Consider the following 23,087-nt stretch of genomic DNA (forward strand, 5'->3'; position numbering starts at 1 on the left):
CCTGTTTAATCACAGGGCAAAATGAACAAAAATAATGCCCGTCATGGCGGGTGAAGTAGCCCTGGCTTTGGGCTTTCAACAAAAGAAATAGAGACAGTCACGACTGAAGGGTTCGTCTAGCGGTAGCTTCCTTCAGTCAGTGACGCCTCCTAATGGGAATCCAATGGCCTTATTCTCATGGGAGCAGAAGGGGTGGAGTCGGGTGTCCTTACCTTCTCGGGGCTGTGGGGAGAGAAGGAAAAAAAATAGTACTAGTGCCACGCCCCCTCCTGGTCCAGCAGGTCATTGCACACCTTGACATAGCCAATGAAGACATGCCATCATCTTCAAAAGCTTACTGAAAAGTTAGGGGTGGATGTTGTCCTGGCTGGCGTTTTGATTTAACAATTGATGTTATTCATTGGCCATGTTCTCTGACATCCAAATGAGATTTTGCTGCCTCTTCTGGTCCCTCAGATGTGTCATATTTATGTGAAAATTTCATGTGGGTCTTTGGGACATGTAACAGTGCACACATCTGATTGGCCAGCTGTCCTGAGGAAATCTTTGATATTTGTACAGGTAAAATACCGTTACAAGGAATATCTTTAGAACAACATTTTCATTACAATGAAGTATTTTTATGGTCCCGACAGGTTCTCCATATGACACGAGTCCGTAGAAATCTCATTACTATGAAATACATTCAGCAGATACTTTCATTACAACAAAGTGCCCAAAAGAGTGTGCATGTAAAAAAGAACTGAAATTCTAATACTAACCTTTAAGTATTTTGACATTCTTGTTATTCTTCTGCTGTGAAACATTCGGACCTGTCATCGTTTACACGTCTTAAACAACTATTATCATACACTGATACTTTCTGTATTATCTGTCTATTATTTATTTATTATCCTTCTATATAAAAGCGGTCGGGATTGTCCTTCCGTTCCCGTGAGTGCTACACAGGCGCGGAGTTTCACACGCCCGTCCATTTTGCAATGCACGATGGGATTTGTAGTTTCGTTGTTCCAGGTAAAAGATGATTTTCTACTCCAGACTGTGCGATATCTTCTTCTTCTTTCTTACTATATAAAAGCGGTCGGGATTGTCCTTCCGTCCCGTGAGTGGAAAGCGTAGCGGTATTCCGCTTATCACAGACTTACTACTTGCAGCTTGAGGTACGAAGTGACATGATGTGAGCAGAGTTCTGGTGCTCCCATCGTTCCCTTGCTTTTGTGCGCGATGCGCTGGAAAAATAGACAAAATGATGTCTCTGGAAATAATTAATGTTGATGGAGTACAAATGCCTCACCGCGTAGTAAATATCAGGGGGGCTCAAAAGGGCGACCTCAATATAGAAAAAAAAGTTTAAATTTCATCACAAAAATAACAGAAACTACGAGTATTAAAGTAATCCCGCTCAAATGCAATATAATCAAATTAATGAGTTTGTATAAAATATCAAATTGATCTACATATTGAATTGCCTTAAGAAGTGGTCAGCTTAAAAGTCGGTCGGCTTAAAAGGCCTAGTATTACATATTTATTGACTATATGTACAGTATGTATCTAGATTGCAAATACCATACATTGCATCAATGTTCATATTGCTTTCTACACGTCAGAATGGTTTTAGTACAATATTATATACTGTATACCCTGCCATTTTTTCTTAAACTCTGTGAAGTTCCTTGAGCATGGGAAAGGTGCTATATAAATACAATGTATTATTATTATTATTTATTATTATTGCTGCTACTTCTTTGTCTTGTCTTTGCACAATGGCTTGTCTTGTTTGTGTTTTAATTTTAATTTAAAAAAAAGCATCCATTGGAATTGAACTCATTGTCACCCTCCTATAGAAAAGTCAGACACAAAAAAACGACAACAGTTCACATTAGAAGAACAAAAAACTTTACATTTTTGCAGCTCTCGATTCCGGCAAAAAAAAAGGACGTTGCCAGTGAATTTGGAATTTCGCCATCGACGCTGTCAACTTTCTTGACAGACTGAGTGAAAAAAGAAGAAAAATCTCGGGTTGCAAACGTATGTGAACTGCTGCATTTGAAGACGTCGAAAAAGCCGTTTTGATGTGATTCAGTGATGCTCATTCAAGAAACATTCCTATTAATGCGGCACTCATTCAAGAAAATGTGAGGTTTCTAAACTCTCTTGGCACCTCCGTCAACGGGACAACATGCTGAAGAGCGTCCTGAAGTGCGATCACCGTGTCTGTCAAAGACTGTTTATATGTTGCCGGGGCAACAGCAGGCTCACAGCTCTACAGCGTCTCCTCACCGAAGCAAACAGAAAAGATCTCGATGGGTAATGCAAGGAACATTGTAAACGCAGATAACAGGATTACTTGGTCACTGACCTGGCCACAATCCTGCCTGACTGCGGTGTCTGTGTATAGTAAAATGGCAGATCACGCTACAATAAATAACCGTGCCATTCCTGTTTCAAGCTGAATAAAGCTGGTTTTGCTAAAGTACTGAGACTCAGCCTCATGTTTTGGGATGTAAGACAGGGACTTATAGCATGCCCACGATCTTTTAGGATTTGCTTCTGTGGTGGCTCACTACAGCGCTGTGAGCCTGCTGTTGCCCTGCCCCGACAACGTACAAACAATCTTCCACAGATGCTGCAATCGCGCTTTGGGACACACTTCGGCATGTCACCCCGTTAGGTGGGGAGTGGGGGGGATCACAAAAGAGTTCAGAAACCTCACAATATGCGTCTTTGCGGTCAGCAGCACTGGAGCGCCGCAGGGGGCTGTACTTTTTCCGGTCCTGTTCAGTCTATATACATCGGACATCCAATACAACTCGGAGTCCTGCCACGTGCAAAGGTTCGCTGGCAACACTGCTATCGTGGGCTGCATCAGGAGTGGGCAGGAGGAGGAGTATAGAAACCTAATCAAGGACTTTGTTAAATGGTGCGACTCAAACCACTTAAACCTGAACACTAGCAAAACCAAGGAGCTGTGGTGGACTTTAGGAGGCCCAGGCACCTCCTGGACCCTGTGATTATCAGAGGTGACTGTGTGCAGAGGGTACAGACCTATAAATACCTGGGAGTGGAGCTGGATGATAAATTGGACTGAACTGCCAATACTGATGCTCTGTGTAAGAGAGGTCAGAGCCGACTATACTTCCTTAGAAGGCTGGCGTCCTTCAACATCTGCAATAAGATGCTGCAGATGTTCTATCAAGCGATGGTGGCGAGCGCCCTCTTTTACACGGTGGTGTGCTGGGGAGGCAGCATAAAGAAGAGGGATGCCTCACGCCTGGACAAACTGGTGAGGAAGGCAGACTCTATTGTAGGCATAGAGCTGGACAGTTTGACATCTGTGGCACAGCGACGGGTACTGAGCAGGCTCCTGTCAATCGTGGAGAATTCACTGTATCTACTGAGCAGGATCATCTCCAGACAGAGGAGCAGCTTCAGCGACAGACTGCTGTCACCGTCCTGCTCCCCTGACAGACTGAGAAGATCATTCCTCCTCCACACTTAGCGACTCTTCAATTCCACCAGGGGGAATTATACAAAGTTATTGTCTGTCTTTTAAACATTCATTGTTATCACTCTTTAATATTGTTCTTTATCAGTATGCTGCTGCTGGAGTATCTGAATTTCCCCTTGGGATTAATAAAGTATCTATCTATCTATCTATCTATCTATCTATCGATCTATCGATCGATCTATATGAACAAGAAGAAAAGGATGATTTGGCTCCTGACTGATAACTGTGCTGCCCACAACATGCTTCCACATTTAGATAATGTTCACTTTGAATCCCCCCCACCCATTTGCACAGCAGTGCTTCAGTCATTGGATTTGGGCATCATTCGCACCCTGAAAGTGTATCATCGCAAGGAAATGCTGTGAAACATTCTCGTCAGCATAACTTGTAGGCAGGAGGAGATTAAAATGAACACGAAAGAAGCTATTGAAATGATTGGAGACGCCTGGACACAAGTTAAAGACAGCACTATAGTAACAAATACAGAAACTCATTACAACGTAATATTGTTTAGGTCCCTGGCAGTTCGTTGTAATGGAATTTTACCTGTATATCACTTTCCTTTCACAAGCTGTAAACAGCTTTAGATCCACATTTATTTTCCATTCTCAGATTATAAACTTAATTGAAACAATTTCTGATTCATATTCATTATCTATTCTCAGGTTATAAGTTCATTGAAACTCCTGCCTTAAGGTTATAAATTACTGGTACAATACAGAAAGAAGGCGTGAGACAGAAACACTTTCAACGGGAATTTCCTCTGTGGCTTTTAAGAGTCGTGTAAATTCAATTCATCCTAGTTTGTTAGAGCAAAACAAAAATTAAAAACGTAAGGTAAACCGCCTGCAGTTCAAAAAAATTGAAGATTTTCCACTCCAGGACACCATCCCTTAGTCACTTACCTGTTTCACTGTCTTCTGTGTGTCCAAACAAGAACACGGTGCTGGCCATCAGGGCTGACAGGGTCAGAATGGCGATGAGGATCACCCACCAGTGCGCCTGAGGGGAGAGAAGAGACAGAGTTAAAGGGGAGGGGCTCCACCGCAGAAATGAGGACCCTCAACTTCTCTTTGGCGTGTCCCCCAGTAGCCTTTGACTACATCTCAAGATATTTTCCAACATCGTATTTTGTTGTGCTGTTGACGTCCTCCAGTGATATTCAGTTTAATATGAACACATGCCAGGCCAGTATGGCTAATGCCAGGGGAAAAGAAAAATCTGTTGAAGGGCATCTGAAGTTCTGAAGAGGGGGTGTGATAACGCCTAAGATGTCTATTATCAACTGCATCCCAACACTGAGGGTTCTCATGGAGCGCAAACGCGAATATCGGCAGAGTTTCTTTAAAGCCTTTGTTGATTTTCGCAAAGCGTTCAACTCAGTTGATCGAGCTGCCATGTTGGACATCCTGAGGGTTTGCGGGATCCCCTGGAGGTTGATGGATATCATGGCTGGGCTGTACACTGGTACTGTGAGTGCTGTGCAGAGTGGAGGCAGGACCTCTGCGTTTTTCCCAGTTGATTCTGGGGTTCGTCAGGGGTGTGTTCTGCTCCTACTCTGTTCAATGCTTGTATGGACTGGGTGTTGGGCAAGGTCGTGGGGTCCAACGGCTGTGGGGCATCTGTTGGTGAAGAGAGATTCACAGATCATGACTTTGCTGACGATGCTGTGATCTTTGCGGAGTCAATGGAGGCTCTGATCGGGGCTCTCGAGAGACTCAGTGAGGAGTCTGAGTATCTGGGCTTGTGGGTGTCTTGATAAAAACCAACAGCCAGGTCTTTAATGACCTTTTGGGCACGGCCATCAGCAGAGTGTCTGTCTGTAGAGAGAGTGTCGACCTCATCGAGAGGTTTACTTACCTCAGCAGTGACATTCATGTCTCTGGTGACTCTTCCTATGAAGTCAGTAGACGGATTGGGAGAGCATGGGGGGTCATGAGGTCGCTGGAAAGGGCTGTGTGGCGCTCCCGATATCTCTACAATAGGATGAAGGTCCAAGTCTTTAGAGTCCTGGGGCTTCCTGTCTTGCTATATGGTTGTGAAACATGGACGCTATCCAGTGACGTGAGATGAAGACTGGACTCCTTCAGTACTGTGTCTCTGTTGGTTTGACTTCGTGTCGAATGAGTGGTTGCTCACGGAGTCCCGAATGAGGAGCATTACCTGCATTGTGAGGGAGCATCAGTTACGGCACTATGGCCATGTGGCGCGTTTCCCCGAGGGTGATCCAGCTCGTAAGATCCTCATTGTTGGGGACCCGAGTGGCTGGACCAGGCCAAGGGGTTGCCCACGTAACACCTGGCTGCGGCAGATGGAGGGTCAATTCCGGAGGGTAGGACTGGACCGCGTGTCTGCCTGAGGGGTTGCCAACCGAGATCCCGAATTGTTTCGACTTGTAGTGGGTACAGCAACGCAGTGTACCAGTGCATGCTCCACCAACTTGACTTGACTTGGGTGTGAAAAGAGGTCCGTTTTTAAATAAGTAATGAAGTGGCGGGTGTGTATGCGTGCAAGTGCCACTCCAAAGTTGATAGGGGTGCTCGGCTGATCACATGCAAATGTGAGCGGGTCATTCACACCTTGGAGTGGCACCCAGTCAGGCAGTATAGGGTGGGCCTGCACGGCAAACAGAATGAGATCAGATAAGGACAACGGAAGACTGTGAGTGAGCAGGATCAGGCTAGAGAGACAGAAGGGAGGCAGAGAGGTCGCTAGCCCCCTATGGATGAGAGAACAATTGGAGCTCTAGGGGGTCGAGCATCCATGCTGATTTATTTGGAGTTGCTGGTTCGATGGTGGTGGAATCTTTCCTAAGGGATCCACAAGATGGCAAGAATGTGGAAGGACTACCAAGTGGTCTGGAAAACTCCAACAGAGGCAGTCAAGATTGGGGGTCTGAAAGGAGCACCGCAGCAGCTGGAGTCTCCACCAGTTGAACCAGCCATGGGTGAGCTATGGAGAGACAGAGAGGAAATTGCACTGGACTCCTTCGAAGAACAGGGACCAGATGACTGTGTTTTATCCTGGTTTAATCTTTGGATTATTTGGTTTTTACCTCACAGATGGTTCATTGATTTTATTAATTTAATGAAGATGATTTTATGCGCTGCACTTTGGATTGGTTTTAATAAAAGCACTGAACGCATCTGCACCCACCCCTTGCCGATTGTGTGGGTGTCCTCATTTTCCCGGCTCATCTCGGTTTACGACACTCGATGGTTCCGGGTTCAAGAGGTTCCCGAAAGCAACCAGAGAGAGTGGGGTGGAGCTAACCCAGACCGTCACGAGGGGGAGGTGATATTTTGGTTGTCATGGAGACACTGCATCTACCCAGCCTTGTTGTGATTAGGAGTCACAAATATGGCGAGTTGGGTGGGAGGGCTCCAAAAATAAGCCAAGAAGCCGGTCCGAGACTTGATGCCAGACTTGACAAGCAGTTTACAGCCCAATCCCAGTCAAAATCCCATCCAATGCCACAACCTCCACCCCAGCACTGATCAGTCCATTTCAAGCAAGCAAAAAGCCCAAACCCACAAGAAGCAAACATCTGTGAATGTCAGTCCTCGGATTGGCCAGTCGATCCTTAATTTGCATGGGTGGGTGGAGCCAGAGTGTTACATTTTGAGGGTATTTTCTCCGAATGGCTAATATGCGAGGGTACAACTCACAGTGTGAAGCGTTTCAACGGATTTCTTTAAATAAATATGATGAACAGTAGAAAACAATTATGATCAGAATCCACTTGATGATATGTGTCGCATTTTTGTTTTCTTTCCAGGTGAAACAACATAACAGTGAAAGGCTGTGACCATGTGCTTCTGTAAAGGAAAAAAGGTTAAAAGGTTAATTCTACGCTAGAGAAGAAAGAAGGTTAAGTACACATTTCAGCTGTAAACCCTTTATCAGGTGCATCACTGAGACCTTCATTCACTTTGGCATGGAAATAACCTTTTAACCTTTTTTTCCTTACCACATAGTTATGTCACCACTAAACCAAGAATACAACACATTTTGGTCACATGACCCATTCTTTAATAAAAAATATGCATATCAAATGCAGAAATTGACTTTGCAGTTTATTAGTTTACTAGATATGCTACCTGACTAAGCCAGGTTAAAACCTAAGTGATCAATGTAGAACTCAGCATTAGCTCTTGCAGTGCACCATGCAATGCATATGACTCTGTTATATGCCATTTGGTGTGGGATTGGTATGAGATTTGAGAAAGCAGTTTTAACATTTGTGCACCAACTATTGGAATGAGTAATGTAGAACATTTTATTACTAAAAATGCCTGCAATGTACCATCTGTTGGAATGACTGAGGAATAGCCACTGTAAAAACACACAGACAGACACACAGACATTTAAGGTGACACTTAATTCATTAAAGTGAATTATACATGTTGTAGTCAATTAAGAAAAAAAAACATTTACCAGTTCTGTTGCTGACTTTAACCTTTATATTGTATTGAAGAACAGAAGAGATCAATTGTTTCAAAATTGGACTATATTCCCATAGCCCTGCGGTGGGCTGGCGCCCTGCCCAGGGTTTGTTTTCTGCCTTGCGCCCTGTGTTGGCTGGGATTGGCTCCAGCAGACCCCCATGACCCTGTAGTTAGGATATAGTGGGTTGGATAATGGATGGATGGATGGATATATTCCCATAGGTTCTAACACAGCGTTTTACTATATTTTAAAAAATTTTACATTACAAATCATGGTCCAACGGTAAGTTGAATGAACCATCTATCTATCTATTTATCTATTATATAGTGCCTTTCACATCTATCTATCTATCTATCTATTATATAGTGCCTTTCCTGTCTGTCTATCTATCTATTATATAGTGCCTTTCACATCTATCTATCTATCTATCTATCTATCTATTATATAGTGCCTTTCACATCTATCTATTTATCTATCTATCTATCTATTATATAATGCCTTTCATATCTATCTATCTATCTATCTATCTATTATATAGTGCCTTTCACATCTATCTATCTATCTATCTATCTATCTATCAATGGTATAGTGCCTTTCAAATCTATCAATCTATCTATAAAACTCTGTATTATAATGTAGCTAATACATCCATCCACCAATCCATTATCCAACCCACTATATCCTACGTACAGGGTCACAGGGGTCTGCTGGAGCCAATCCCAGCCAACACAGGAAACAAACCCCGGGCAGGGTGCCAGCCCACCACAGGGCACACCCCCACACACCAAGCACACACTAGGGACAATTTAGAATCACCAATGCACCTAACCTGCATGTCTTTGGGAGGAAACCTATGCAAACACGGGGAGAACATGCAAACTCCACGCAGGGAGGACCCGGGAAGCGAACCCGGGTCTCCAAACTGTGAGGCAGCAGTGCTATTCACTGCACCACCATGCCACCTGTAGCTAATACAATGGATTACATTTACTTTTGACGCAGATTATCTTCCATATAATAAATCACTCAGTGAGAAAATGTTGCGTAGAGCAGATGCTAACAGACTGGCTGACTACATTGTAATATCCACTGTTCAAGATATTAGATAAAATAATGAATTGAGTTAATCTGTCAGCTCTAACGCTGAGTACTAAATCCACTGATTGATCCGGTGCAGAGCAGCTTCAACTGGCAGCCCAGTGCCAACTTCCCTTTGACGTGTCTTCTGTTTTTGTTGGATTCAGTACAACTTTTCACATATTAAGCTCTCTTTTTTTCCCACACATCATTTGCATTTTAGTTCCTTTTATTGGAAATTTTCTGCTTTCCCTTGGAAGTCTTCCAAGCTGACAGTGACGTCTTGTAAGAGTGAGTGCACACCGGGTGGCTTCTCAGGTGGAGTCCTGAAAGATGTTAAGTGCCTGCGCCCGGTCGGGTTTTTATAATGTGACTCTCCCACAACAGAAAGCAGGTCCAGGATCAGACAGAGAGCTCACGCTACACTGACCATTGATGAATGTCACCTTTAACCCTGGCATATTAAAACCATGCCCTGCTGTGACTGGCGCCCTGCCCGGGGTTTGTTTCCTGCCTTGCGCCCTGTGTTGGCTGGGATTGGCTCCAGCAGACCCCCATGACCCTGTAGTTAGGATATAGTGGGTTGGATAATGGATGAATGGATATTAAAACCAGCCATTCTGGTGTGGCCCATCTCAGCTATCCTGAGTTGGCCATTGTGGTGCAAATTTTTCCACTGGGAATTGTTCGACGTAACAAATAAATCAGAGCAGTTTCAAACAATAATGAGATACAAAATGAGCCAAAACAGGACCAGCAAACTGTGTCATCACACAATATATGAACATAAAGAAAGGTGAAGGTCTCAGGGATGCTGATCTGCTCAGGTCCACAAAACATTTTACTTAGAAAAGAGAAAATCAACAATTTGGGAAATGTCTGCTAGGAGGTTGACTTTAATCAAGTCCTGGACACATCGCCAGGGGAATTCAAGCAACTTGCACTGCCACAGCAAAGGGTCTGAATACTTATAGAAATGAGCGATTTCAGCTCCGCACAAGCAGCAAGCAGCCTGCTCACTCATCCCCTGCCGAGGCAGCTGAAGTCAAGTCAGACTCTTTTTATTTGGGAGTGAGGTGTCTGGAGTCGTAACGGGTAAAATAATAATACCGCTATTTGGAATACGTACATCTCTTGTGTGTTCCACGTCTACAACGATCGGAGTAAATGCAGAAGTAGAGGAAATGCAATGCATGAAATGTTGAACACATACTGTAACTAAAACAGAAACTGTTTCCATGCTACAGTGGTGTGAAAAACTATTTGCCCCCTTCCTGATTTCTTATTCTTTTGCGTGTTTGTCACACAAAATGTTTCTGATCATCAAACACATTTAACCATTAGTCAAATATAACACAAGTAAACGCAAAATGCAGTTTTTAAATGATGGTTTTTATTATTTAGGGAAAAAAAATCCAAACCTACATGGCCCTGTGTGAAAAAGTAATTGCCCCCTGAACCTAATAACTGGTTGGGCCTCCCTTAGCAGTAATAACTGCAATCAAGCGTTTGCGATAACTTGCAATGAGTCTTTTGCAGCGCTCTGGAGGAATTTTGGCCCACTCATCTTTGCAGAATTGTTGTAATTCAGCTTTATTTGAGGGTTTTCTAGCATGAAGCGCCTTTTTAAGGTCATGCCATAGCATCTCAATTGGATTCAGGTCAGGACTTTGACTAGGCCACCCCAAAGTCTTCATTTTGTTTTTCTTCAGCCATTCAGAGGTGGATTTGCTGGTGTGTTTTGGGTCATTGTCCTGTTGCAGCACCCAAGATCGCATCAGCTTGAGTTGACGAACAGATGGCCAGACATTCTCCTTCAGGATTTTTTGGTAGACAGTAGAATTCATGGTTCCATCTATCACAGCAAGCCTTCCAGGTCCTGAAGCAGCAAAACAACCCCAGACCATCACACTACCACCACCATATTTTATTGTTGGTATGATGTTCTTTTTCTGAAATGCTGTGTTCCTTTTACGCCAGATGTAACGGGACATTTGCCTTCCAAAAAGTTCAACTTTTGTCTCATCAGTCCACAAGGTATTTTCCCAAAAGTCTTGGCAATCATTGAGATGTTTCTTAGCAAAACTGATGCCCTAATGTTCTTTTTGCTTAACAGTGGTTTGCGTCTTGGAAATCTGCCATGCAGGCCATCATTTAAAAACTGCATTTTGTGTTTACTTGTGTTATATTTGACTAATGGTTAAATGTGTTTGATGATCAGAAACATTTTGTGTGACAAACTTGCAAAAGAATAAGAAATCAGGAAGGGGGCAAATAGTTTTTTACACCCCACTGTATAGTAATAATTGACAAAATGTTGACGTGAAGTGTATGATGTGTGATGACTGAAGGCCAAATATCAAATAAACGCTTTCACAAAAGACAGAGCAAGACGAGTGTGCCTTCATACAAGAATATAAGCAAAGAAAAAAGAAATTGTTCAATTCACGTGTTATTGGCAATGTGGCAAAACTGAAGCCCAACTATCAATCGATACAATGAAGACACACCTGGTGCCAAGGTAAGAACCGCTGTCTCATAATCAAGAGCAGGGGTCCCCAACTCCGGTCCTGGAGGGGCCGTGTGGCTGCAGGTTTTCATCCTGCCCCTTTTCTTAAGCAGTGATCCTGTTTTTGCTGCTAATTAACTCCTTTTACATTCATTTTAATTGACTTGCTCTTGAAGACTCAGACCCCCTTAATTGTTTCTTTTTCCTTAATTTGCAGCCAAACAATAATGAGATACAAAATGAACCAAAACGTGACCAGTAAACTGTGACCATCACACAATATCTGAACATAAAGAAAGGTGAAGGTCTCAGGGATGCTGATCTGGTCAGGTCCACAAAACATTTTACTTAGCAAAGAGAAAATCAACAATTTGGGAAATGTCTGCTGTTGCACCATGAGAGCAGCAACAAGCCATGGAATTACAGGACGACGAGAATCAGCACCTAATTAACTCTGTCCGGGCTGATGTCGACTTTTGTCAAAAGGAGGAGTTGACGATGGTAATCAACTGTAAACTGTGATAGAACCAACCGTTACATTTTAGTTGGACTCTCGTTGCTAGAAGGGAAGTTAGATTCATTAGTTTGACCAAGATTCCCTGCACTCTCGTGAGTAGGAAGGCGCACACAACGGCAAAAATGGCACTGACATCTGGTGAGAGATCAAAGTGAATGCGTAAAGCAAAATCCTCCGTGGATGACGGTTTGCCTGTTATCTCTGAACTGGACTATGACTTGTAGGACTCAAGTGATCGAAAACGAATGTGAGGTTTCAGCTTCAGCTGATCGGTCCCCAGCTAGTAGTGGTACTGACAATGTTCACCAGGGAGGATCGCCACTTGACAATGATAAGAGGGAGAAACCAGAATGTAATGTACTGCGACCATGACGCGAAGACAGCCTGGCAGGAAGCCCGCCGCACATTCTTGGCAAACTGGCAGCCACAGCATGCAGCAACAGATGTTTTATGTTGATTTCTGAGTGAAACCATTGTTCATATTCAGCCCTCAAAGAGTTAAATAACTGATTGGAGTGAAAGTGGTTGCAGTTTGAGGCCCTGACTTAGCTGGTCTTCTGTCAGCTCACTCAACTTCACGTTTCATTTCTGTTTGGGTGCCATTTAATGAAAGAAATGAAAAAGTTTGGGGGAACAAATCCTAAAAAACAAGTCCATTCAAATGAAAGGTAAAGGAGTTAATTCGCAACAAAAACACGTCACCCATTAATTAAAGGGTTAGAATGAAAACCTGCAGCCACTGGGGCCCTTTGATGAATAGGTTGCAGGTTCGATCCCGGGTCCTCCTCTCATTTACCATTTTGAGTAGTGAGTTGCTATTATCGTTACTATTTACCACTTACACCTTAACACCTTAACACCAGCAAGACCAAGGAGCTGGTGGTGGATTTTAGGAGGCCCAGGCCCCTCATGGACCCTGTGATCATCAGAGGTGACTGTGCAGAGGGTGCAGACCTTTAAATATTTGGGAGTGCAGCTGGATGACAAATTGGACTGGACTGCCAATACTGATGCTCTATGTAAGAAAGGTCAGAGCAGACTATACTTTCTGAGAAGGTTGGCATCCTTCAACATCTGCAGTAAGATGCTGCAGATGTTCTACCAGACGGTTGTGGCGAGTGCCCTCTTCTACGCGGCTGTGTGCTGGGGAGGCAGCATAAAGATGAAAGACGCCTCACGCCTGGACAAACTTGTTAAGAAGGCAGGCTCTATTGTAGGAGTAAAGTTGGACAGTTTAACATCTGTGGCAGAGCGACGGGCGCTAAGCAAACTCCTGTCAATCATGAAGAATCCACTGCATCCACTGAACATTGTCATCTCCAGGCAGAGGAGGAGCTTCAGTGACAGACTTTTGTCACCGTCCTGCTCCACTGACAGACTGAGGAGATCGTTCCTCCCCCACACTATGCGACTCTTCAGTTCCACCCGGGGGAGTAAATGCTAACATTAATTTTATTTTAATTTTTTTCATTTTTATTACTATTTAATTTAATATTGTTTCTTTGTATCAGTATACTGCTGCTGGATTTTGTGAATTTCCCCTTGGGATTAATAAAGTATCTATCTATCTATCCATCCATCCATTTGCTAACCCGCTGAATCCGAATAGGGTCACGGGGGTCTGCCGGAGCCAATCCCAGCCAACACAGGGCACAAGGCAGGAACCAATCCTGGGCAGGGTGCCAACCCACCGCAGGACACACACAAACACCAATCACACACTAGGGCCAATTCAGAATCGCCAATCTACCTAACCTGCATGTCTTTGGACTGTCGGAGGACACCCACGCAGACACGGGGAGAACATGCAAACTCCACGCAGGGAGGACCCAGGAAGCGAACCTGGGTCCCCTAACTGCGAGGCAGCAGCGCTAACACTGCGCCACCGTGCTGCCCCTACCTATCTATCTATCTATCTATCTATCTATCTATCTATCTATCTATCTATCTATCTATCTATCTATCTATCTATCTATCTATCTATCTATCTATTATATAATAAAAGCTTACATTTGATTTGAGTCTGTAACAGCCGGTGTAAATGTATGGTACTTTATGGTAAACCTTAGCTCTGAAGGCATAGCCAAATGCAGCTCAGTCACTTCTTGGTGTCTTGTTGAACAAACAGACCCCGCAGTGTCTATGGTGGATGTTACTTTTCCTCGCACACAGACCTTCACATCAACATGTCATTTGAATGGTTTTTTTAATTCAAGGATCCAAGAATAAAACTGAATAAAAAAAATCGTTCAAATTAAAGCTGAAATAAAAAATCATTCAAATTCAGTTTTATTCAAGAATAATCGTTCAAATGACATGTTGCTGTGAAGGTCCGCGTGCGAGGAACAGTAACATCTTTTACAAGTACCATAAATTTACACAAGATGTTAAAGACTCGCATACATCAAATGTATGTTTTTGTTATATGATAACAATAATAGCAGCTCACTACTCAAAGCGCTAAGTACAGAAAAGATTTGAACCTATTGCCTCACCAATGGTAGCTTATCTACTGCGCCATCTGCGACAAGGCAGCGTTACCACTCTGACAACCGTTTGAAAATGAAACGCACAAACACACGTATGCAAACGTCTTTTACTTTGGACCGACTGATAGTTGGACTCCAGCAACATGTCAATTGAGCGATTTCTTTTTCTTCGGTTTTATTCCTGACTCGGTGGCACGGTGGCGCAGTGGTAGTGCTGCTGCCTCGCTGTAAGGAGACCTGGGTTCACTTCCCGGGTCCTCCCTGCATGGAGTTTGCATGTTGTCTGCGTGGGTTTCCTCCCACAGTCCAATTACATGCAGGTTAGGTGCATTGGCGATCCTAAATTGTCCCGTGTGTGTGTGGGCTGGCGCCCTGCCCAGGGATTTGTTGCTGGCTGGTTTGGCTCCAGCAGACCCCCGTGACCCTGTGTTAGGATATAGCGGGTTGGAGAATGACTGACTGGCTAACTATTCCTGACTCAAAGCCTACTTGTTTCGTTACACCTTTGGTGAAAGTGTTTCTTGGATGTTTGGGCTTCACACATCCTACACTTCACGTCAAAATGATGTCATTATTACTATGACATATGAAAATATTTTCTGTTTTAGCCGTGTGTTCAGCATTTCTTGACTCACATTTCCTCTGTCATTCTATACTAGCCGTCCCCCACTGCTTCGCCCGTATAGAAGTGAAACAGGACAGTGAAGAGGGCCCAACCTGGCTCCAAATTCCTGACGTCACACTTCCGCCTCCCCTCGGCCCGCAGCCTTTGTCTTAGATTAGCGTGACTTTTCAGTACAGAATGAATGAATCAATGGTAACAAAATGGTGTTTAAATAGCAGAAGGTATCATGGGAAAGGAAATGGTTGGCAGGAAGTGATGATTGGAGGCGGGAATATGGAAGCATCGTCATCAGGAGCAGACCGAAGCAATGGATCGTGGAACCGGAAGTGACGTCATCACGGCCATTTTGAAGCCGGAAATGAATGTTTATTTTTCTTCCAGTTTTCTGTGGGTAAGAAGAGATTTAGGTAAGCACCACGTGACAGTCCCTTGTCTCGCGAGATTTCACTCACCTTTAGGCTCTTTGACTGCCTCCAACTCGCACGTGTGTGACAATATATATAGTGTGATAGACGGCCGGCAGCTCAATCCGGCCAGGACGTCCCTGAACTGGAAGAATGGAGGAAGGCAGCTTTTCCAGGACACTGCCTCCCTCAGAACGCTAGATGGCAGCTCCCCTGGAAGGTAGCTGTGCCCCGGATTCCCTCAGGGCATCCTGGGACATGGAGTCCGCTTTCTCTGCCCTGTTGGGTGCTGCCAGGGGGAGCTAATAAAGGACCTGGGTACTCTTAATTCCCCTACAGCCCGGAAGTGCTTCGGAGTCAGGAGGAGAAAAGCCCACAGTTCTTCCGGGTTGCCTAAGGACTGATGATTCGCCATTTGACCCAGAAGAAGAGGAGGAGCACTTCCGGGTCAAGGAATATATAAAGGACTGGTTGAGACCCAGCAAGAGAGCTGGAGTTGGGATTGGAGTGTGACAGAGCTGCTGGGAGGAGAGGAGGAAAAAGGATTGTATTATTGATTATTGATTTGTGTATTATGGTGGTGGTGCTTTAAAGGCACAATTTATTGAGGAGAAAAGAAATTAAAATATTTCCTGGTGCTTTTTCCTGGTGTCTTGGACGTTTATCTGTGGGGTTTGAGGAGCGACAGCGGCCTCTAGTGTCACAATAGACATTTACACGGATCGTTATAGACACGGATAGTTACACAGAACTGTGACGGTGCAGGTCCTGCTCCATGCTCCCTCTTCTTGTTTTGGGAGCGTCTTGAACCCGCCACCATTGACAACGTAACCGAATGAGCTGGCAGAGGAGGATCAATCACACTTGGAGCAAGGGGATAGTGTAAAAAGTGTACAGTGCTTTTATTAAAACAAAACAAAAAAAGTTTGCAAATAAATATTGCAGGTCTCAAAGATCAATAAATAATCCATAAAAACAAAGAAAATCCAAATGTTAAAACCAGGCTTAAAACCAGCAGCAGTCATTGGGACAAATGAGCCAAGCACAACTCCTTCCATGTCACCCCAGCTCACCCATCACTCGCTCAACGGGAGAGTCTGCAGCAGCCGCGGTCCCCTCACTATCAACCCCCGTCTTGACTGCCTCTGTCGGCGTCTCCCAGACCACTCGGGGTCAGTTGTCCTCTCGCCTTCCCACGCAGTCAGCCCTCAGATTCCAGGAGAGGACATCACCTTGATCGTACCGACTTCTCACACATTCAATGGGTACGATCGGTCCCTCGAGTGCCAGTCCCTCGCCCTGACATGGGACCCCTGACTGCACTGACCTCTCTCTCTCTCTCTTCAGCCAGATGGCTAGTCAAATTGCACTGCCCCAATGCTGGACTCCCATTCTGCCAGTCTCTTTCCTTTTTCCTCTTTTCTTTCCTTTTTTTGTTTCATTTCCATTCTTCCCTTCTATGCCGGCCTGTACTTATACAGCTCCGTGGGTGCAACGTCTCAATTATGCACCGCAGGAAGCCGATAAAGCAATTGAGAAAGATCACACCATCATGTGTACAGGGCCATCTTAATGCACGGGCACAATGGGCAGTTGCCCGGGGGGCCCCACAAGCATAGGGGCCCCATGCTAATCAATGTATGTTGCGACTTACTGAGTGGTTGTGTAGGTAGGGCCCTCAGTGCCCTGCTTTGGCCGGGGGGCCTATAATGCTGTTAAGACGGCCCTGCAAGTGCAGTTACCTCATCAACTCCCCACAGTTGCGCGAGTGTGCCCACGGAGACCGAGACGGCTAATGGATTATTAAAAAACCCTGCCATTCCTTTGGAGCCGCAACATTACAAGATTGTTACAGACACGGACCATACATGAAATGTTGTGTATTTCAAATCGCGGCATTTCATTACCTATATAATTCCTTACAAACGCATGGCCAGGTAAACACTTCAGCACAGACTTCAGCTGTGAGGCCTGCAGCAGGGTGATGCCTTCATCTCACTGAATGGCGGGTGTAGCAGGCTGCATTCTGCTAGTCCACACTTTTGCATGAAGGCGCAGTGATAAGGAGCTACGAGCTTCTTGGCGTATGCCAGGAAAATTTAAGGAAGTCAGGGACAATGAAAAAAAAATGGTAAGCTTCCGGGATTCTAGTGTTAATAAGATTGCAAACATTTCTGAAATATGCTTCCACTTTGTCGTTATGGGATTTGTAGTGTAGATGGATGAGAAACATGGAAAACGTATCCATTAAAATGAAAGTGAAGGGGGCCTGAATACTTTCTGAGTCCACGTTATTGTGCAGTGGGTGGGCTTTGAACCCTTCAGTCTAGTGAGCCCAACCTCAGCTCTTTAGCCTCTCTGGCTGTTTTTCTAAGGCGAGTCGGCAGGATGAGCTTCCCATGTACCTTCAGAATGTCCACCCGTGAACAGAGAGGCGGCTTTCCTCTCAAGAGGCTTACCTTCATCCACTCTGCAACATCTCTGAACTCTTTCAAGTGCAGGAAGGAGTTCTTCAGACGTGCAAGGGGTCCATCCGCATCCACCAGGCGACAGGTGCTCAGCTTATCACAGTAGCCCTGCCGGTCTGAGCAGGGGGTACCAGCAGGGAGGGGAATCGGGACCTGCTGGGAAAACTCCGTAGTGGTGGCCTTCACACACGTGTCGGGATTTCCTGAGAACAGAAGAGCGAAGGGGAACAAGGTTAAGGGGGAAATAAAGATGGCGATAAAATGTTTGTCAGAATCTCCTTGAGTTTCTATTGTGCATATAATTTTTATTTTCCTCCTGTAGATCATACAACCCCACTGAAACAAATGACCAACATGACCCCCTACTCGGATATCATTCCCAGCACTCTGAAGACCAAGGAGTCTGTTGATCACAATCCTGCTCTGCTGCTCTGTGATGAAAGGGGGCGCTCACACTAACCGTCAGTGCATTTCCACCCACAGCTTCAAGAAGCCACTGAGTGAGGGCAACTAAAGCCCAGTCTGTACCTGGCACGTCACGGCTGGGTGTGAGGCGCTAGGTGGAAATGACATCAGATTTGTAGACATGATTCTGCGCACCAAATTTTTTCTAACTACATAGTGGATAATACATTTTATTTATAGAATAGAATAGAATGCCTTTTATTGTCACTACTAGCAAAATTACTCGCGCTTCGCAGAGGAGAAGTAGTGTGTTAAAGAAGTTATGAAAAAGAAAAGGAAACATTTTAAAAATAACGTAACCTGATTGTCAATGTAATTGTTTTGTCACTGTTATGAGTGTTGCTGTCATCAAGGATTTGATTATCATTATTTCTTTCAATCAGGTTCGTATTTGTGTTGTGTTCAAGTTACATTCCGTGTTTGTCAACCGTTGTAAAGATAACAGGTTTCATTCATCGAAGTGTTCACTACCCAAATCGGTACTCGTGAATCTAAGATGTTTAACAGGCATTGCCGGTATTAAGTTGTGGATCTGCCTGCGAATATCAGCTCGTCTTCCTCTTTATCTGAGACGTCACACACTGCATGCACGGGTTTACCTTTCCCAGTCCTGCAAAGTCAGTTCACGTGAGCCGCTCGGAGTACATGCATCGAAGCTTCTCAGCTGTGCTTGTGCTATCTCGTGCGATCTCCCGATGTCCACGGCTTTATTTAATGCTAGCTAAGACCCGGCACTTAAAAGTTTCTCTCGCACTTTTGCTGAGTTTGTGCCAAACACTATTCTATCCCTGACCATCTCATCTTCGTTTGCATAAGCACAGTCCTTCACCAGCAATTTTAACTCTGTTACAGCAATTTTAATTCCATTACAAAGTGATCCAAAGTCTCATTTATACCCTGCATCCTCTCATTAAACTTTTATCTCGGGAATATCGTATTCGTCGTAGGCATGACAAACGCCAGCGGCAGCCTGTCTATGAACTTAATTTAAACTTAAGGTTTACACCGTGCTTTGTTTCCGCAGTAGTTGCACTTATGAATATGCTTGTATGCGTCACTCGCTTCATATTCTTTTGCTGTCTTCTCAATTGTGTAATGCGTTTTTTGTTCAGCGCTCTTTGGAGCTCTTGCTTGTTCTCTGGGTACTGGGTTGACAGTCAGTTCACGTGAGCCGCTCGGAGTACATGCATCGAAGGTTCTCAGCTGTGCTTGTGCTATCTCGTGCGATCTTGCGATGTCCATGGCTTTATTTAATGTTAGCTAAGACCCGGCACTTAAAAGTTTCTCTCGCACTTTCACTGAGTTTGTGCCAGACATTATTCTATCCCTGACTAGCTCATCTTCGTTTGCATAAGCACAGTTCTTCAACCACGAATATTTAGCAGCAGCGTGTCTATTGGATTGCTGCCAACGGACAGCCTTATATGGGCAGGCACTCAATTACGTGGGAGGCGTGACGATGAGGGATGCAACTCCGCCTCACACGGTGACTGAGCTGCAGGCTATGGCCGTATATATGTACATAAGTAGGTTCCAGTTACGACCTTTACACGTAGAATTTCGAAACCTGCTTAACTTTTGTAAGTAAGCTGTAAGGAATGAGCCTGCCAAATTTCAGCCTTCTACCTACATGGGAAGTTGGAGAATTAGTGATTAGTGAGTCAGTCAGTCAGTGAGGTCTTTGCCTTTTATTAGTATAGATACACATGTACAATGAGATTAAAAGCAGCTCCTTCAGTGCAGATATATATGTAGAACACAACAAGTAAATAAACAAATAAACAAATGGTGCAAAAAGTTGCAAAGAAGTTGCAAAAAAAGTTCTGTGACGCTATATACATATGGAAAGAATAATAACTATTGCACTATTGGGTTATTGCATATAATTTAAATATTGCACAATAATGATGATCATGTGCAGTGAGCAGTGGATGTTGGACCCTGAGAGTAATGATATTGCACAGTTATTATCAATACCATTTAAATATTGGATATTACATAGTTCATAGATAGAAGGAAGTCCAGGGGTTGGGCGGTTAGACTGTGTAGTCAGTGCATGTGTGAGTTTAGAATGATTATGGCTTTTGGGGAAAAAACTGTTCTTGAGTCTGCTTGTCCTTGTTGTGATGCCCCTGTAGCGCCTCACTAAGGACAACAGGTCAAACAGATCAGAGCCAGGGTGGGAGCTGTCCTTGAGGATGTTTTTTGCTCTGCTGAGGTGTAAATGTCCATCAGGGAGGGGAAAGGGCAGCTGATGATCTTCTGTGCTGCCTTTACTACTCTCTGAAGTCTCTCCCTGTCTGCCATGGTGCAGCTGCCGTAGCATACTGTGATACAGTACGTCAGCAGGCTCTCGATGGACGAGCGCTAGAAGGTCAGTAGCAGGTTGGAGTCCAGGTTGTGCTTTCTGAGGACCCTCAGGAAGTGTAACCGCTGCTGAGCCCTCTTCATGACTGCTGTGATGTTGTCTGTCCAGGAGATGTCAGCGGAGATAAAGACACCGAGAAACCAGAAGGTATGGACCCTCTCCACACACTCGCCGTTGATGTAAAGGGGGGCTAAGTCGGTGCTGTGCCTCCTGAAGTCGACAATGATCTCTTTGGTTTTCCAGGTGTTCAGAGTCAGATTGTTCTTTGAACACCAGGCTGCCAACTTCAGGACCCCCTCTCTGTAAGCTGCCTCGTCTCCCTTTGAGATGAGTCCGACCGCTGTGGTGTCATTATTCGTAGGTGCCTTTCTAAATGCTCAAGGACACTGAACAATAGATAAAACACACATTATAAACAAAACTAAAAATACAAAAATTAAAATCAGAAAGAGCAATTGTAGTCAAAGACAAGAAGCAGTCTTAAATAGACGAGTTTTAAGTTTAGATATGAAAAGTGAGAATAAATCAATGTTTCCAAGCTCGGAAGGTAATGAGTTCCAGAGCTGGGGAGCAGAGCAACTGAAAACCCCGCACCCTATGGTGGTAAGATGGGCAAAGTGGACAATCAAGTGGATGGAGGAAGAGGATCTAAGGGTGCGGGAGGGAATGGCAACATGGAGGAGGTTGGTCAGATATGGAGGGGCGAGGTTGTGGAGAGCCTTAAAAGTTAACAGAAGGGTTTTGAATTGAATGCGGAACTTAACCTGAAGCCAGTGAAGCAGCTGCAAGGCGGGAGTGATATGGTGAACAGAGGGGGCTCAAGTAATGATGTGGGCAGCTGAATTCTGGACCAGTTGAAGTTTATAAAGAGATTTGCGAGAAAGGGCAAAGAAAAGGGAATTGCAATAATCCAGACGAGAAGTGACATGGCTATGAACAAGGAGAGCAGTGGTGTGGGGAGAATACGATTCATGTTACGCAGGTCTAAATATGGAGCCCAGGAGATGTTAATGATGTGGGACTGAAAGGATAAAGAGTACTGTCAAGGACGACACCCAGACTCTTAACCAGTGGGGAATGGGAGACAGTGGAATTATCAGTAACAAAGGAAAAATGATCAGTTTTGGATAATGTTGATTTTGTACCAATGAGGAGAAACCTCAGTTTTGTCACTATTTAATTTAAGAATACTAAGGGGCTCTGCCCCCTGCTCACTTTGCTCGCCAACCCCCGTGCTTGCGCTACGCGCTAGCATCTTAGCGGTTCTGCCGCTCACGTATGGGGATGCGGATGTACAATTTGCTAACTATTTTCCATTACAGTGAGTAATTAACCATATCAAAAAATACTAAAACTTAATAATTTGAATGTGAATTATGTTTCATTTTGCATTAGAGTTATTCATTACGTTATACGATTTCGTTCTGTTTGGCTTTGAAATTACTTACACTTTTACTGTCAATCTTAAGTAAAAACAATTTTTTTAATTCAATTTTCATCAAATCAATGTGACTGACTCTGTGTTTGGACTCTCATCGTAACAATGCAACGTATAACTTATTGAATTTCGTTTTTTTCTCTCTATTAAATAAAACGACTTTTTCGAAAGTTTAGCTCTGTAAATTGTCTTTGCAAAAGCTATTCTAATGGGAAACTGTTAAAGTTTTAATACAAATGGCATATCATGATCTCCTTTGTTGTATAATGTTATCCCCTGAAGATGTACTACATTACCTTTTTTGGATACATCCTTCTTTCTACAGTAATTTGTGCGGTGGAAGACCAGATGGTGTTAACGGTTGTAGATATTCTTTCATCTTCCACACCATCACCACCAACTGTTTCAGCATAGTCTATTGATACGCATTTAACCAGTTTGCAGTGTAACCGATCGACGATTTTCGCGTTAATTCGTTTGACTTCATCGTTTCTCGGTGCTAGGATTGCCCGTGTACTCATTTTTACTGTTGATAACTCTTCGTGATGAAATGTCTCGTCTCATTGGAGCAAGAACTGTGTCTGTCAAAAGCATTCACACAAATGAGCGGTGTCAGTAACGTGGGCACGGTTTTCTATGGCTGAGAGGAGGGCATGACTTGAAAACATCTCATGGCCAAAGTCTCGACTTGAAAAAATCTTCCAAAAAGTCACGTTGCAGGATTTTTTTTTATTATAATAGAGAGATTTGGAGAAAACCAGGATTTAATT

General features: G+C 44.1%; 1 protein-coding gene across 2 annotated transcripts in view; it reads right to left on the reverse strand.

Moving 5' to 3' along the window:
• The window catches only part of si:ch1073-396h14.1 (disintegrin and metalloproteinase domain-containing protein 10), a 130,410-nt gene that overhangs the window by 3,435 nt on the left and 103,888 nt on the right, over positions 1-23,087 (reverse strand). For both annotated transcript variants that reach the window (XM_039767006.1, XM_039767007.1), the window contains exons 14-15: positions 18,038-18,249; positions 4,414-4,510 (exon numbers count right to left, since the gene is read on the reverse strand). In XM_039767006.1, coding sequence (XP_039622940.1) covers positions 4,414-4,510; positions 18,038-18,249 — 309 coding nt within the window. The remainder of the gene's footprint in view (positions 1-4,413; positions 4,511-18,037; positions 18,250-23,087) is intronic.

The sequence above is a fragment of the Polypterus senegalus genome, chromosome 10 (assembly GCF_016835505.1).
Source record: "Polypterus senegalus isolate Bchr_013 chromosome 10, ASM1683550v1, whole genome shotgun sequence".
Classification (NCBI taxonomy): domain Eukaryota; kingdom Metazoa; phylum Chordata; class Cladistia; order Polypteriformes; family Polypteridae; genus Polypterus; species Polypterus senegalus.